Source organism: Moschus berezovskii, chromosome 18 (assembly GCF_049115385.1).
Source record: "Moschus berezovskii isolate FMDL1 chromosome 18, NW_MosBer_1.0, whole genome shotgun sequence".
Lineage (NCBI taxonomy): Eukaryota > Metazoa > Chordata > Mammalia > Artiodactyla > Moschidae > Moschus > Moschus berezovskii.
Window position 1 is genome coordinate 39,664,064 of NC_142477.1, and position 16,269 is coordinate 39,680,332.

Consider the following 16,269-nt stretch of genomic DNA (forward strand, 5'->3'; position numbering starts at 1 on the left):
TCTTTGTGTTTGATCTTTGTTAATTTGATTAATATATGTCTTGGAGTATTTTGCCTTGGGTTTATCCTGTTGGGGACTCTCTGGGTTTCTTGGACTTGGGTGATTATTTCTTTCCCCATTTTAGGGAAGTTTTCAACTATTATCTCCTCAAGTATTCTCTCATGGTCTTTCTTTTTGTCTTCTTCTTCTGGGACTCCTATGATTCAAATTTTGGAGCGTTTAACATTGTCCCAGAGGTCTCTAATATTGTCCTCATTTCTTTTAATTCATTTTTCTTTTTTCCTCTCTGTTTCATTTATTTCTACAATTCTATCTTCTAGCTCGCTTATCCTGTCTTCTGCCTCTGTTATTCTACTGTTTGTTCCCTCCAGAGTGTTTCTGATCTCATCTATTACATTATTCATTGTATATTGACTCTTTTTTATTTCTTCTAAGTCCTTATTAAATCTTTCTTCCATCTTCTCAATCCTTTTCTCCAGGTTATTTATCTGTAACTCCATTTTGCTTTCAAGATTTTGAATCATTTTCACCATCAAAATTTGAAATTCTTTATCAGGTAAATTCCCTATATCTTCTTCTTTTGTTTGTGTTGGTGGGCAATTATCTTGTTCCTTTACTTGCTGGGTATTTCTCTGCCTCTTCATCTTGCTTATATTGCTTTGCTTGGGGTGGCCTTTCCCTCTTCTTGCAGTTTGTGGAGTTCTCTTTATTACGTAGTTTCTTCGCTGTGTGTGGGGTTGGACGGGTGACTTGTCCGGGTTCCCTGGTTAGGGAAGCATGTGTCGGTTTTCTGGTGGGTGGAGCTGGATTTCTTCTCTCTCCTTTAGAAGACAATGGGCTGCTTTTCTGGGAGCCTGATGTCCTCTTCCAGTATTCAGAAGTTGTTTTGTGGACTTTACTCCGCGTTCAAATGTTCTTTTGATGAATTTGTGGGGGAGAAAGTGGTCTTGCCATCTTATCCCTCCGCCATCTTGTTCCTTCCTCCCCAGAACACTGGATTCTTATATTCCACTTGGTCGTGGAGTATCTCTTCCCAGCTGCTCCAGCAAGGTGCAGCCACTGTACCTTACCTTGGACGAGGGGTATCTCCTCAAGGCCGCGCCTCCTGCTTTGAATGTAGATCAGCTCCTCTCGGCCCTCCGGTGCCCAAGCAGCCACCGCCTCCTGAACGTGGTACAGCTCCTCTCGGCCACCGCCCTAACCCTGGGCGCGGGGTAGCTCATCTCAGCCACGATTCTGCACGTGGTCGGTTGCGCCGGAGCCGGGCGTCTCCCCTGGAGAAGACTCTTGAGAGTCCCTTGGACTGCAAGGTGATCCAGCCAGTCCATTCTAGAGGAGTTCAATCCTGGGTGTTCATTGGAAGGACTGATGCTAAAGCTGAAACTCCAATACTTTGGCCACCTCATGCGTCGAGTTGACTCACTGGAAAAGAGTCTGATGCTAGGAAGAATTGGGGGTGGGAGGAGACGGGGACGACAGAGAATGAGATGGCTGGATGACATCACCGACTGGATGGACATGAGTTTGAGTGAACTCCGGGAGTTGGTGATGGACAGGGAGGCCTGGCGTGCTGTGATTCATGGGGTCGCAAAGAGTCGGACACGACTGAGCGACTGAACTGAACTGAAGGAGTTGTTTGTTACTAGTCTTAATTGACTTTTTACAAGGTTATTTTCCTTGAAAATTATCCCAATATGGTTATTTCATATTCATAAGTTATACTATTTAATTATTATATCTGGATCGCTTAAATTCTTTTATTTTTTTAATACTAATTATAGAAATAAAGCCTGAGGGAAGCATGATGTCTTACCATTCAGTCTCTTATAAAAGAATAGCATCACCGACTCGGTGGACATGAACTTGAGCAAACTCTATGAAATAGTGAAGGACAGGGAAGCCTGGCGTGCTGCAGTCCCTGGGGTCACAGAGTCGGACATGACTTAGCAACTTAAAACAACAACAACCGTAGACTGAGTGGCTTATAAACAGCAGAAATTTATTTCTTACAGTCCTGGGGGCTGGGAAGTCCAAAATAAAGGTCCTGGCAGATTCAGTATCTTGTGAGAACCCACTTTCTGGTTCCTAGATGGCCATATTCTTGCTGTGTCTTCACATGGTGGAAGGATCAAAGGAGCTCTTTGAAGTCTTTTTCCTAGGAGGCATTAATCCTATTGGTGAGAACTTCACCCTCGTGACCTAATCACCTCTCATGAGCCCCACTTTCAAATATTGATACCATCATACTGGGATTAGGGTTCCATACACAAATGGGGTAGGGGGGAGATAGAAACATTCACTTCGTATCACATGGTTTAGCAGTAATAGGTCTGTTAAAAGAAAGGCTTTACTTAATCCTTACCTAAGTATGAGATGATACTTTGTATCCAACAAAAAATTTCCCGTAATTAAATTAAAATGTGAAAGTTAACACATTTTAAATTACTCCAAAAAAATTTTAAAAAAGAAAAAGCAAGGTACATATGAAACAGGCTGTTTATTATTTAAGACTTTAAGGACATGAAAGGTAAACAGAAGTGTAATGAATGCCTAATGTCCATCACTTAGCTTCAACTGTAATCAACATGCTGTCATTTTAATTTCATCTATACCTCCACCCATTCTGTAACCACTGCTAAATTATTAGTAGCAGTATTATTACTTCTGTAGTATTTTTGAATTTGGTAATATATATATTGAAAAATAGAAATCTTGGGTATACTCATATAACCAACATCCCTCCATGATACAGAACATTTTCATCACACCGAAAACTTTCTGCATGTCTCTTTGTAGTCACATCCCACCACCACCATCATAAAAAAAACATACTGCTAAGTTGGACTTCATAAAAAGTTTAAAAGATATTGTTAAGAGTATGAAAAGGCAAAAGATAAGGATAAAATATTTGCAAATAGTATCTAATAAAGAACTTTTATCTAAAGCATATAATTCACGCTCTCAGAAGTCAGTAATAAGATTGCCGCCCTCTACTCTAGACCTGCACTTGCTCTTCAGTCGCTAACTCGAGTCCAACTGTTTGCAACCCCATGGACTGCAGCACACCAAACTCCTCTGTCCTTCACTATTTCCTGGAATTTTCTCAATTTGTCCATTGAGTTGATGATGCCATCCATCCATCTCATCCTGTCCTCCTTTTGCCTTCAATTTTCCCCACATCAGAGTCTTTTCCAGTGAGTCGGCTCTTTGCATCAGGTGGCCAAAGTATTGGAGCTTCAGCATCGGTCCTTCTTATTAATATTCAGGGTTGATTTCCTTTAGTATTGACTGGTTTGATCTTGCAGTTCATGGGACTCTAGAGTTTTCTCCAACACCACAGTTTGAAGGCAACAATTCTTTGGTGCTCAGCCTTCTTTCTTTATGGTCTTACTCTTACATCCATACATGACTATGGAAAAATAGTATCTTTGACTATATGGGCCTTTTTCAGCAAAGTGATGTCTCTGGCTTTTAATACACTGTTTGTCGTGGCTTTCTTCTAAGGAGCAGGCATCTTTTAATTTCATGGCTGCAGTCACTCTCTGCAGTGATTTTGGAGCCCAGGAAAATAAAATCTGTCACTGTTTCCATTTCCCCCCGCCACATCTGTTTGCTATGAGGTGATGGGACCCGATGCCATGATCTTAGTTTTTTTAAGGTTGAGTTTCAAGCCAGCTTTTTCAAAGCAGAGATATTGAGTAGGTAGTTGGATTGAGTGTATTGTATGTGGGGAGAAGTCACAATAGGAGATATGAGTTTTAGAGTTATCAGCATACAGGTGCTATTTTAAAATCTTGAGATCAGATGAGATTAACAGCATAGGTAGAACAGGAAGATGAGAAGGAACCAAAATAGGATTCAGGAGTGGCCTGTCCTGTGAGGAAAAACCAAAAGAATATGTTGTTCTGGAAAACAGAATTGTGCAAACACAAGATTAATCAGCTTTGTTGAATGCTGGGTCAAATAATGAAATAGGAGTTTTGTCCATTGCACTTAACAATGTAGATTCATGCCATTACTAACCAAGGTAAGACTTTCAGTGGAATGATGAGAATAAAAACCCAGTGTGGTCTCAAGAGAAAGTAGAATTAGAGGTGAATATGAACAACTGAATTATTTTGTTGTGGAAGGAAGCAGAAAATGAAGCCGTTTGATGGAGGATATAGGAGACAAGGGTTTTTTAAATTTTGTTTTTGGGGAATAGTAGTAGTTATCAGCATATAGATGTTTATATGCTGATTGGAGTGATCCAATAAGAGCGGAAATTGATGACACAGGAGAGAGAAGATGGTTGTTGGAAATGACCTCTTGAATGCGTTCGCATAGAAGAGAGATCTTTAATGTGCATTATACGTGAGCAGTCATGAGGTTTTTTTGTACATCTTTATGTACTCTTTGGAGAAGGAAATGGCAACTCACTCCAGTATTCTTGCCTGGAGAATCTCATGAACAGAGGAGCCTGGCACATCATGGTCCATAGGGTCAGAGAGAGTCGGATACGACTGAAGCGACTAAGCACAACACACATACTCTTTCTCAGTTATTCTTTTCGGCACTTTAATGATCTTAAGCTGTTGAATTGGAATAATTTCCTAAAGTACCTGAAACATATTTGTTCTCCTACTGAGTTGTCTTAAAGAATTCATTGTTTCTAGGGACTTGTCACATTAGGATCAAAATAGCCAGACGAAGGACCTGGATAGGTATTTTCCCAAAGAAGACTTAAAGATAGTTAACAGGCACGTGAAAAGATACTCAACATCACTAATCATCAGAGAAATGCAATTCAAAATCACAGTGAAGTATCACCTCACACCTTTCAAAATAACTATTACCAAAAAGTCAACAAATAAAAGAACTCTCATGCACTGTTTGTGGGAATGTAAATTGGTGCAGCCACTGTGGAAAACAGTATATAAGTTCCTAAAAAAATTAAAAACAGAAGTGCCATACAGAACAATTCCACTTCTGGGTATTTCTCTGAAGAAAGCAAAAACACTAATTTGAAAAGATCCATATACCATGTGTTCATCACATTATTTACAATAACCAAGATATGAAAGGAACCTGAGTACCCATTGATAGGTGAATGGATAAAAATGATGTAGTGTAGATATGTACCTATTCACTTATATATACACACACATATTCTTTTTTATGGCTGATAACATGCAAGTAGATGAAATCTTGTCATTTGAAACAGCGCATATGGACCTAGAGGGTATTATTCTAAATGAAATAAGTCAGGTAAAAACAGATACCATATGATTTCACTTATATGTGGAATCTAAAAGCAAAACATATAAACAAACATAAGAAAACAGAGACAGTTACAGATGCGGAGAACAAACAGGTGGTTGCCAGAGGGGAGATGGGTGGGTGGATTAGTGTAACAGGTGAGAAAGATTAAGAGGTACAAACTTCCAGTTACCAAATAGATGAAGCACAGGGATAAAATGTACAGTGTGGGAATATAGTAAATAATAATGTAATATCTTTGTATGGTGACAGATGGTAACTAGACTTCCTACGTTGATCACTTTGAAATGTATAGAAATACCAAATCATTATGTTGTATACTAGGAACCGTCAGTGTTGTAGATCAGTTATGCTTCAAAAATAGGCAGACTTAGAGAAGATCAGATTTGTGGTTATCAGAGAGTGGCTGGGATTGTGGGGGGATGGAGGGAGTGGGAGGGCGGGAGGGGGTTAGGAAATTGAAGATAGTCAAAAGGTACAAACTTCAGTTACAAGATAAAGTACTAAAAGATGTCATGTGCAACATGATAAACATAATTAAACACTGCTGTACGTTATATATGAACGTTGTTAAGCTAGTAGGTCTTAAAAGTTTTTATCACAAGAAAATTTCTTTGTATGAGATGATAGATGTTTATTAAACTTATTGTGGCATCAAAAATCAGAGTAACCAGAGTTTTTTGAAAAGATTCTAAGGGCAGACAAATTGCAAATAGCTAATAGGATGAAGATGAATGATAAACCTGTTACTTGCTTTTATCATTTAATATTACTGTAGAAGTCTTCATGTATTCATGCTTTTCTTACATTTTATATGCACCCCAAAATTGCTTATATGTGTTAAAAAAATTTTTACAGACTTCAGAATGTTGCTTTCTGGTGGTGTTGAATGATTATTTCAGAAGAATCTAGCCAGTCTTTGGATTAGTGAAAAAAAAAATGTGGATGTAAAAATTTTGTAGTAGTTGAAAGTGTGCCCTCTTGTGGACTGTTCAGTGATTTAACATTAAAACATTTTCTCTTAGATTTTAGATTCAATTCATTATATATCATCAAGTGTGTTATGGTCTAAAGTTGAGACCTACATCTAAATGTTATAGTTCCTTAAGACCTCAGCCTCATTTAGAAGGAAGTAAAATGACTATTGTTTGATTTTTGCATTTCTGATCCCATTGTATAGGAAATCATCTTGTGATAAAGGAATCAATCTTAAATTATATTGTACTATGTATAGTACAACATAGATTTACTTATTTACTTACCTAGCTGCTTAGGATTTGTATTCTACCTATTTCCCAAAAGAATTTGAGGCATCGTATTCTATTAAATGTAATATAAACTGAGAATAAAAATATAATAGTTTTAAAGGAGAAATTAGTATTACCAAGGAAGGAAAAGTGCTAATTAGCTAAATAGTCCACACATATAAAATGTTGATTTATTTGAAATAATAAATCCTGTAAGACAGCATAGCATAAAGAACACTGAACTAGAAATCCAAACTTTTATAGGTCTTTTTACAAGCTGTGAGACCTTAAACATTTTGCTTCTCTGAGGAACATTTCATTTACCTTTTTTACTGGTTTGTTTTTTCTGTCATAGCATTGTAGATACCTCCCAGTTTTAAGTCCTTCATATATGGTTGAGAATGTGAGATAAGATTAGAAATACCTGAGTTCAGGAGCTTCCCTGGCTTCGCCCTGGTTGATTCAGACAGTAAAGAAAGTAAAGAATCTGCCTGCAGTAACAGAGACATGGGTTCAATTCCTGTGTCAAGAAAGTCCCCTGGAGAAGGAAGTGGCAACCCACTCCAGTATTCTTGCCTGGGGAATTCCATGGACAGAGGAGCCTGGCGGGCTACAGTCCATGGGGTTACAGAGTAGAGTTGGAACAATCAGTGACTTCACTTACCTGGAGTGTTAGTACCTCAGGTTTATATAAAAGTTGAATGATAGTACATTTAAAGTGTTTTATAGATCAGTTTTTATTATATAGTAGGTGCTGAATAAACGTTATCATTCATGCCAATTTTTCATTACTAAAAAAGTGAGATCGTTGAGATAAGATAATACACATTTTTTTGGCTGTGGGTTACAAAAGTGGTTGTCCAGAAAAGTTTATCTACCATCAGATTATGTACTTGTTTTTTATTCCAAATCCATTATTGTAACTTTTACCAATACTGTTTTATTTGCATTTCTAGCATTTATATGAGGAAATCATATTTTGAAGTGAAATTAATTGAGTGAAGAACTGGGGTCTTCATAAATCTTGCCAAGTGCTTAGAAGTTCCCTGCAGACTCATTATAATGGGCTGAAATAGGAGATTAGCATAATATATCCCACGGATTAACCATTAGTAATTTTATGCAGCACAGTGTCTAGGACTGCTATACATATTTGTAATACTATGGTGAAATATATACTGGAATTTCAAGTAATAATTTTTAGTAGGGCTTTCAGAAATAGGAAGTTCTTTATATTAAAAGATTCCTTTTCACTAATCCACCTGTTTCTCCTCTGGGCCTCTAAAGTATTTTTCCAGTTGACAGTAATACTGTTAACATTCTGCATCACTTACAGTGTGCCAGGTAGTATGTCAGGTGATTTACATGCATTATTTTATTTCATTCTTATTACCACTTATGAAGGGGGCTACTTTCTTTATGCTTCCATTTATTTAAACCAACAACTTTCAAGCTGCTTTGATTTGGTGACTCATAATTAAAATGACATGTTACCTAGACTCACAAAGCAATGTGCAATATAGCCCTGTATTTCTGTTTCATCCCTCTCAAAATTGATCTCAACCCGTTAAATTTACAGTCTACAAACCAGTCACCATTCACAGTCACTATTCACAGATTTTAAATAAAGCACTTCCTTCGGAGACAGTTCTAAAGCACTTTATCTTTCCCATTTGGTTACCATTTCATTCTGGATACATTCTTTCCCAGAGATAATGACTTTCAGCCTTATTGTCAGCAATTGCATGAAAGACATGTACTTTGACAGAGCCAGGTGAACCAAACACTGCCCAATCCAGAGCCAAAAATGCCATGTCTAATTAGTTAGGTTGTGTATATTCAGTTTTGAACAAACTCCAGGAGATAGTGGAGGACAGGGGAGCCTGGTGTGCTGCAGCCCATGAGATCACAAAGAGTTGGACATGACTTAACAAGTCACCAACAACAGCAAACAACAAAATATTCACTTTTAGAGTTCTAGGAATGTTGTACTCGCTTCTGCACACACATACTGGAGTTCTAGGAATGTTGTTTCTTGATGGACTTCAGTCACCTTCTTGCATAAAGCAGCAACATTAGAATAGATTACTTCAAAGTGTAAAATTCGTAAGTGTAGCAAAAGGGAAAATAGAGGATAGCCAATAGTAATTAAATCTTCCCTATACTATTTCTTATGCCTTTTCCCTCCAATGGACTGCCACTAGCAAGTTTTGTGTCAGACATTCATCAAAAGAGGGCTTCCCACATGGCGCAGTGGTAAATAATCCATCTGCCAACACAGGAGACAAGGAGATGCAGGTTCAATCCTTGGATTGGGAAGATCCTCTGGACAAGGGAATGGCAACCCAATCCAGTATTCTTGCCTGGAAAATCCCATGGACAGAGTAGCCTAGTGGGCTACAGTCCATGAGATCGCAGAGTCAGACACGACTGAGGATGCATGCACACACAAGTTCATCATAGAAAAACAGTGCTTCCCCCCCGCTTAGCTAGCTATTAGAAAATAATGTACATATAAAAGATCATTAAAGGGAAAAAAATGATTACTAAAAAGGTCAGATAGTTGTTATCTTTAGAAGGAGCTAGAGTGTTAGAGTGGTTTCATGGATGCTTACTTTATTACTGTTAAATCATACATATATGTTTTAGGAACTTCTGTCAGTATATCTATAATGAAAGGAAAAAGAAAATTCTTATTTTTACCTACTTATATACTCTTACTGTTTTTAAGAAAAAACTTAAATTTTTGAAGTTGATTTAAGATGTATGAGTAAGGGGAATTATTAATGTTATAGCATTACACTGTTTTGAAGATTATAAACCAAAAAACTCAGAGATCCTCCTGAAGATTACTGACTAGCTTCTCTTAAAAATAGAGAAGTATTTAAACTGTTTAAAGATTACAATTCCACTTTCTATTTCAGCACTATGTCTTAGGTAATTGATGTAAAGCAGACTGTTTTTGTTTGCTGTTTATGAAGCTATTTAATCAAGACACATCTTTTTCAAAGTTTATTTATTTTTTAATTCAAGGATAATTGCTTTGCAGAATTTTGTTGTTTTCTGTCAAACCTCAACATGGAGTCAGCCATAGGTATACCTATGTCCCCTCCCTCTTGAACCTCCCTCCCATCTCCCTCCCCATCTCACCCCTCTCGGTTGATTCAGAGCCCCTATTTAAGTTTCCTGAGACACACGGCAAATTCCCTATCTGTTTTGCATATGGTAATGCAAGTTTCCATGTTATTCTCTCCAGGCATCTCACCCTCTCCTCCCCTCTCCCCGTGTCCATAAGTCTTTTCTCTATGTCTGTTTCTCCACTGCTGCCCTGCAAGTAAATTCATCGGTACCATCTTATTAGATTCCTTATATATGCATTATAATGCAATCCTTTTCTCTTTCTGACTTACTTCACACTGAATATGAATAATAGGCTCTTGGTTCATCCTCATTAGAACTGACTCAAATGTGTTCCTTTTTATGACTAAAACTCCATTGTGTATATGTACCACAGCTTTATCCATTCATCTGTCAATGGACATCTAGGTTGCTTTCATGTTCTAGCTATTGTAAATAGTGCTGCAGTGAACATTGGGGTTCATGTGTCTTTTTCAGTTTTGGTTTCCTCAGGACATATGCCTAGGAATGGGATTGCTGGGTCATTCCTAGTTTTTTAAGGAATCTCCATACTGTCTTCCATAGTAGCTGTATCAGTTTACATTCCCACCAGCAGTACAAGAGGGTTCTCTTTTCTCCACACCCTCTCCAGCCTTTATTGTTTGAAGACTCATCTTTTAATAATGCACACATTATTTACCAGGAAGGCAACTTGAAGATAAATTTTTATGCATATATGATGTGGAAAAGAAAATAGTGTTTGTCAAAATTGAGTATCCCTGTCCAGTAATACAGCCACATTGATTAGGTTCTGACCTTTGCTCCACAAATTACTTGAAATTCCTTGTTCATTAATTTTCTTGTCAGTAAAATGCAGGAAAAAACAGTACCTACCTTACTTCATTGTTGTCAGGACTAAATGTGTTGTTGCATACAAAGCACTTTGCAGCGTGAACATACAGTAAATAATATATGCATGATGGCTGTTACTGTTATATATAGCTTGAGCATGCAAGAAAGCAGAACATTTTATTTTTTAAGCATTTCCCTAGTAGTAATATTTGACGTATTGTTACAAATAATTATCTGTTTTTTGTTGCAGTGTTTGGGAAATGGGAAGTAATGACAGCTGGCACCTGAACTAAGTACTTTCATAGGCAACACCATTCCAGAACTTCAGGATGAATGGGGATATGCCCCATGTCCCCATCACTACTCTTGCGGGGATTGCTAGTCTTACAGACCGTAAGTTTGGTTAACATTCTACTCTGACATTGATTTTTAAAGGGACTATGACAATAATTGTTGGTGGTGTCATAAATAACACAAAATGTGTAAAGATTTTAGATTTTGAATGACACATTATTATTTTCTTTGCTTTACTTGCATAAGTGTGAAAGTAACAAAATTAGTGAACTAATAATAAGACCTTAACTTCTCTTTCATCCTAAGGACCCATTAAGAAATGGTAGTATGTGTTTGTTTAAAGGTCTTACATGAAAGGGATAAACGTAAAAGTAAGGATCAGAGAAAATGAAACAATCATTAAGAAAAATCGAAACTGAAGAAACATGGTTTGCATATAGGAATTATTACACATTTTTAAAAAAGCATTTATGGAAATGGTAACTGAAACTGTCCTTCAAAGAAGAAAACTTGATAGCCCCACTTGATCTAATTTCTTAGTGATATTTATTTTGGATGTCATGTTTGGTAATCTTTTGGAGTTTGTCACAGATGTCAGGAGCCTATTTTACCCTGAACACTTGAGTTTCTTAAGAACATTGTCATTCATTTGAGGTTTAGTTCAGTTCAGTCCAGTCGTTGTCATGTCTAACTCTTTGCGAACCCATGGATTGCAGCACACTAGGCTTTCCTGTCCATCACCAACTCCCAGAGCATGCTCAAATTCATGTCCGTCGAGTTGGTGATGCCATCCAACCATCTCATATTCTGTGGTCCCCTTCTCCTCCTGCCTTCAGTCTTTCCCAGCATGAGGGTCTTTTCCAATGAGTCAGATCTTCGCATCAGGTGGCCAGAGTATTGGAGCTTCAGCTTTTGCATCAGTCCTTCCAAGGAACATTCAGGACTGATTTCTTTAGGACTGACTGGTTTGATCTCCTTGCTGTCCAAGGGACTCTCAAGAGTCTTCTCCAACACTGCAGTTCAAAAACATCAGTTCTTCAGCACTCAGCTTTCCTTATGGTCCAACTGTCACCTCCATACGTGACTACTGGAATAGCCATAGCTTTGACTAGACGGACCTTTGTTGGCAGGTTTAGTTAGTGTAGTGCAATATTTTAGGGACTCATTCTTTTGGTAAGCAACTTTAATTCTTAGTCCCTGTGTAAAAACTGACAATGTTAGTCCTTATCCTACCTGAATAAATAAAGGGGAAAAGACATATGAGAAGGAAGGGTTGGTGGTGAATAGATGACATCCTTTCTTTGTAAAACAAGCATTTTGCAAGATACAAGGTTTCATAAGAGCAGCTATAGGAAAATAACTTCAAGAAATGTTTTCATCTATGTTCCCCCAAATACTATTTTTTTCTGTTGTTAATTTCCAGCGAGTTTAAGTGGGTGTAAAGTAGATAATAGCCTACACCTTTGAAGCAGGGCTAGTTTATAAAATCTGACATAACAGGAGAGTAGTTGGTGTGGTTAAAATAGGTAAGAAAGCTTTTGAAATAGTCTTTAGTTTTGATTATCACTTTGTTCAAGTAAGGCATAAATTCCTGTGATATATTGTAGGAGTGCAGAGTCAAATAAACAACCAGTAATTTCTTTTTTTCTTTTGAGGGGGTGGGTTCTGTGCATTATCTCAGCTGTACCTCATTTAAAAAATTTTTCTGCCCAATAAATACTACTTATTAAGTAATGATTTGTTTCCAATGTTTTTATGAACAAAAACCTATTATTACCCATACTGACTGAGTGGCATGATAGTTAATACTATATAGGTGATTAAAAATTAAACCAAACAAAGACACTGTTGTTAACTTTTATTTTAAACAAATGAACAAATTCTTTTTATGTGAAGAGACATTAAGTAACTGAATTTGAACAACTGTGAACATTCAGGTTCTTTTTTTGCTGTCAGAATAGAATGAAAAGATTATTTAGGAATTTACAACTTAAAGCAAAATTCCTTAGATATTTTTCTTTCTTTAGAATCCTATTCGATGGACGTTGTTCTCCTACCAAAGTGAACTATTTTTGTATTTGCCCAAGCTTTTACAAACACACATTAGTTGTCTATCTGGTGAACAGTCAGATATTGTTACTTGGTTTATTTATTTGATTGTGATAAATCTTTACAATAGAAGTAAACTAGATTAATTAATACACTCAATTTTTAGAAATTACTTATTTTTTTAATCCTACTTTTTTTGCTACCTATTTATTAAATTAATAAAGATATTAAGACATGAAAAGTTAGCACAGAGTTTTAGTACTATAATCTATTGTGGTCAAAGGGATGTTTGGGGAGTTTTGTAGGGTAGTTTGCGGTTTGTTTGGGGAGAGACAGGACTGAATTTTAATAATTTGTCACACTGATATTTTACAACTTATTTTTAATCCCATATGTATTTAAGCATGAAAGAGATTTCGTGCTATCACTCAATTAATTTCTCATAATCTGATTTTATTCCAAATAGTCCTGAACCAGCTGCCTCTTCCATCCCCTTTACCTGCTACAACTACAAAGAGCCTTCTCTTTAATGCACGAATAGCAGAAGAAGTGAACTGCCTTTTGGCCTGTAGGGATGATAATTTGGTTTCACAGCTTGTCCACAGCCTCAACCAGGTATCAACAGATCACATGTAAGTATATTCTGAAGTAAGATGACATGTTTTGGCCTTAGAGAATCAGTATTCCTGGTTTAACTTTTATTTCTAAAAAAGTTTAATACATAATTTATTTTAAATTATTGGAATATCCTCTTGAAAATATAGCCTTATTGTTATGAGATATTAATGAGATTTAAATAGACCATAGTTATTTTGAGACAGTAGTTCTGATGCATGTAATTCTATGAATATCTTTTTGATTCTTGTAATAATCTTGGGATTCATCAAGATGGATCTGTGCAGAGGTCTCAAGTTGTTCATTATTTTAGCTCCTTTTCCTGAAATTGCTGGAGTAGTTAGAATTCCCGGGCACTAGGGACTTTAATGATGGTTCTGTTTGGAATAGGCTTATATGCTTTTCATGTAAAGTATAGCAAGAACTCAGAGATTAATTTTAAGGAAGGTTGCTACAGAATTTGGAACTAATTTTTCTCCAGGATTTATTGTACAGTGTGAACACAGATGTGTATTTTCACACAATAGACTTTAAAATAATATGAACTTAAATATGTAGCTTATTTACAGACTTTTTGCACAAGTATACTTTTTAAAATTTACTTTTTACTACCAAAACAGTATATATGTATACTCAACAATGTATAAAACACACTACTCAACACAAAAATGTATAAAAAGTTCATAACCCACTGCACAGTGGTACTCTTGTGCCCTTCCATTCTTTTAAGTTTTTTTAACTTAAAGATTCGTTATTTAGGGGAATGAGTATAAAACACATTATAATGGACAGATCTCTACCATTACCTGTAGCTCATACTTTGGGGCCATTTTTTAAGCTGATGAATTTAGGAGAAATAATAAATGTGAATTTTCTAATGGGACACTGAGAAATGATTGGTTAAAATCAGAAGGAAGTATATCTCTACAGAAATTCAACAGTGTCTAAGTATTTTATTACTTCTCATACTTGTACATTCTCTTCTTTTTGGCTCTGTTGGGACTGTATTGTGGCCTTCATTGCAGTGCATGGCTTTCTCTAGTTGTGGCGTGTGGGGGCTTCTCAAGTTGCAGTGTGTGGGCTCAGTAGTTGTGGCTCAAGGGCTTGGTTGCCCTATGGCATGTGGCATATAGTTTCTCTACCAGGGATCAAACCTGCGTCCCCTACATTGGATGGCGGATTCTTAACTATTGGACCACGAGGGAAGGCCCTACCTGAACATCCTTAATCGAAAGATTTTCACCACATATTTAAAGAGATAAGAGGAATAGCACATATACAATTATGATTGATTTTATGGTGAGCTGCTTTGATTGCCCCCAGAAATGCATTTAATTTTATCATTGGACACCATCTTTATGGATCTTTCTTATTAGAGTTAATGAGTGCAACAGTGACGTGTAGAATGTAAAATTTAAAATACTGCCTAAATTTTATTTCTTAGCATTTACCTTATAGTTCTGAACTTAACTAGCTACTTACTAACTGCAGCTATTCTTAACTACTTACTTGGGTTTTTTTCTCCCCAGTGGCTTTATTTGAGATGAAAATAAAGAGGGGGAAATTACATAATCTTGGGTCTTGTCTTAATCAACATGGCTACATTTCATTCAGAGGACATTCTCAAAAAGACAAACTCACTTGTATTCAGATATAAGGGAGAAAATATATTCCAAGCCCGGATATCAACTTCTGTGCATAATTATCACCTCTACCCTTCCTTTATTTTGAATAGAATAGACACTTATTTTATACTTTTATGCTAATATAAACATTCTTACATAAACTTACAATCCATAAAATAATGTTTTGGGTTCTTTTTGTTGCTGTTTACAATAAAGTGGGGAAAGGAAAGAAGTCTACAATCTAAATAATAGAAAATAAAGAATTCTTAATGACCATCACTTTTTTAATGTTTTATATTTATTTTTTCAATGCCAGAGAGTTGAAAGATAACCTTGGCAGTGATGATCCAGAAGGCGACATACCGGTCTTGTTGCAGGCTGTCCTGGCAAGGAGTCCTAATGTTTTCAGGGAGAAAAGTATGCAGAACAGATATGTACAAAGTGGTGAGGTTTTTAATAATTGAATTTCATAGTATATATATTTTTAATGTGTCTTGTATCAGAACTTGCTTCACATGTAAATTCAGCTGTCTCCTTTAACAAACTAGCCTGTCATCTGTGAATACTCTGTGATACCTTGAATCAAACCAAGAACAAAAAGGAAACTAAATAGATATTAACATTCTTGCAGTTTATTTCCTTGGAATTAGGCAAAACTTAATATGCAGTTTGCTAGATATTTCAAAATGTATTAATTTAGTCAACGAAAGAGCTTTTCTTTTAGAAACCTAGAGTAGATATGAAAGAAGTCTTTTCATTAATCAAATAATAAAAATATCTGCAGAGCTTCTCAAGACGTAGTATGTATATAAATAAATATACCAAGTATTAGTTTTAGTACTGATGGTGATTAAATTCATGTACAGTAATTGGTTTAACACTTCTGTCCTTTAGAAATAGAAAAAGGTTCATAATTAAAGTATTACTATTAAGGAAAACTATTTATAATAAGCATTAGAAAAACCATAAAAATACTACATCTAGCGCATATGATTTTTCTGTAGTCAAGGAGAATCCTTATGTCAAGAAGCCTTGTTCTGGTCTGAAGCTTACTGAATCTAGTAAGCTCAAGTGCTTGCTTCCCTCTCAAGATTAAAACAGCCAGAAGGGAATAGTTAGACAACCCAGAAAGATCCAGTTTATTTAATTGATTATTTGTATCCAAGAATATTGCCATTTACTGACAATACCTCCATGAAGCTCATCATTCC

At 36.3% G+C, this 16,269-nt stretch overlaps 1 protein-coding gene across 3 annotated transcripts in view; it reads left to right on the top strand.

Moving 5' to 3' along the window:
- Nucleotides 1–16,269, top strand: part of NIPBL (NIPBL cohesin loading factor) — a 206,489-nt gene that overhangs the window by 81,431 nt on the left and 108,789 nt on the right. For all 3 annotated transcript variants that reach the window (XM_055422164.2, XM_088827650.1, XM_055422165.2), the window contains exons 2-4: nucleotides 10,726–10,868; nucleotides 13,285–13,450; nucleotides 15,375–15,502. In XM_055422164.2, coding sequence (XP_055278139.2) covers nucleotides 10,805–10,868; nucleotides 13,285–13,450; nucleotides 15,375–15,502 — 358 coding nt within the window. In that variant the 5' untranslated portion in view covers nucleotides 10,726–10,804. The remainder of the gene's footprint in view (nucleotides 1–10,725; nucleotides 10,869–13,284; nucleotides 13,451–15,374; nucleotides 15,503–16,269) is intronic.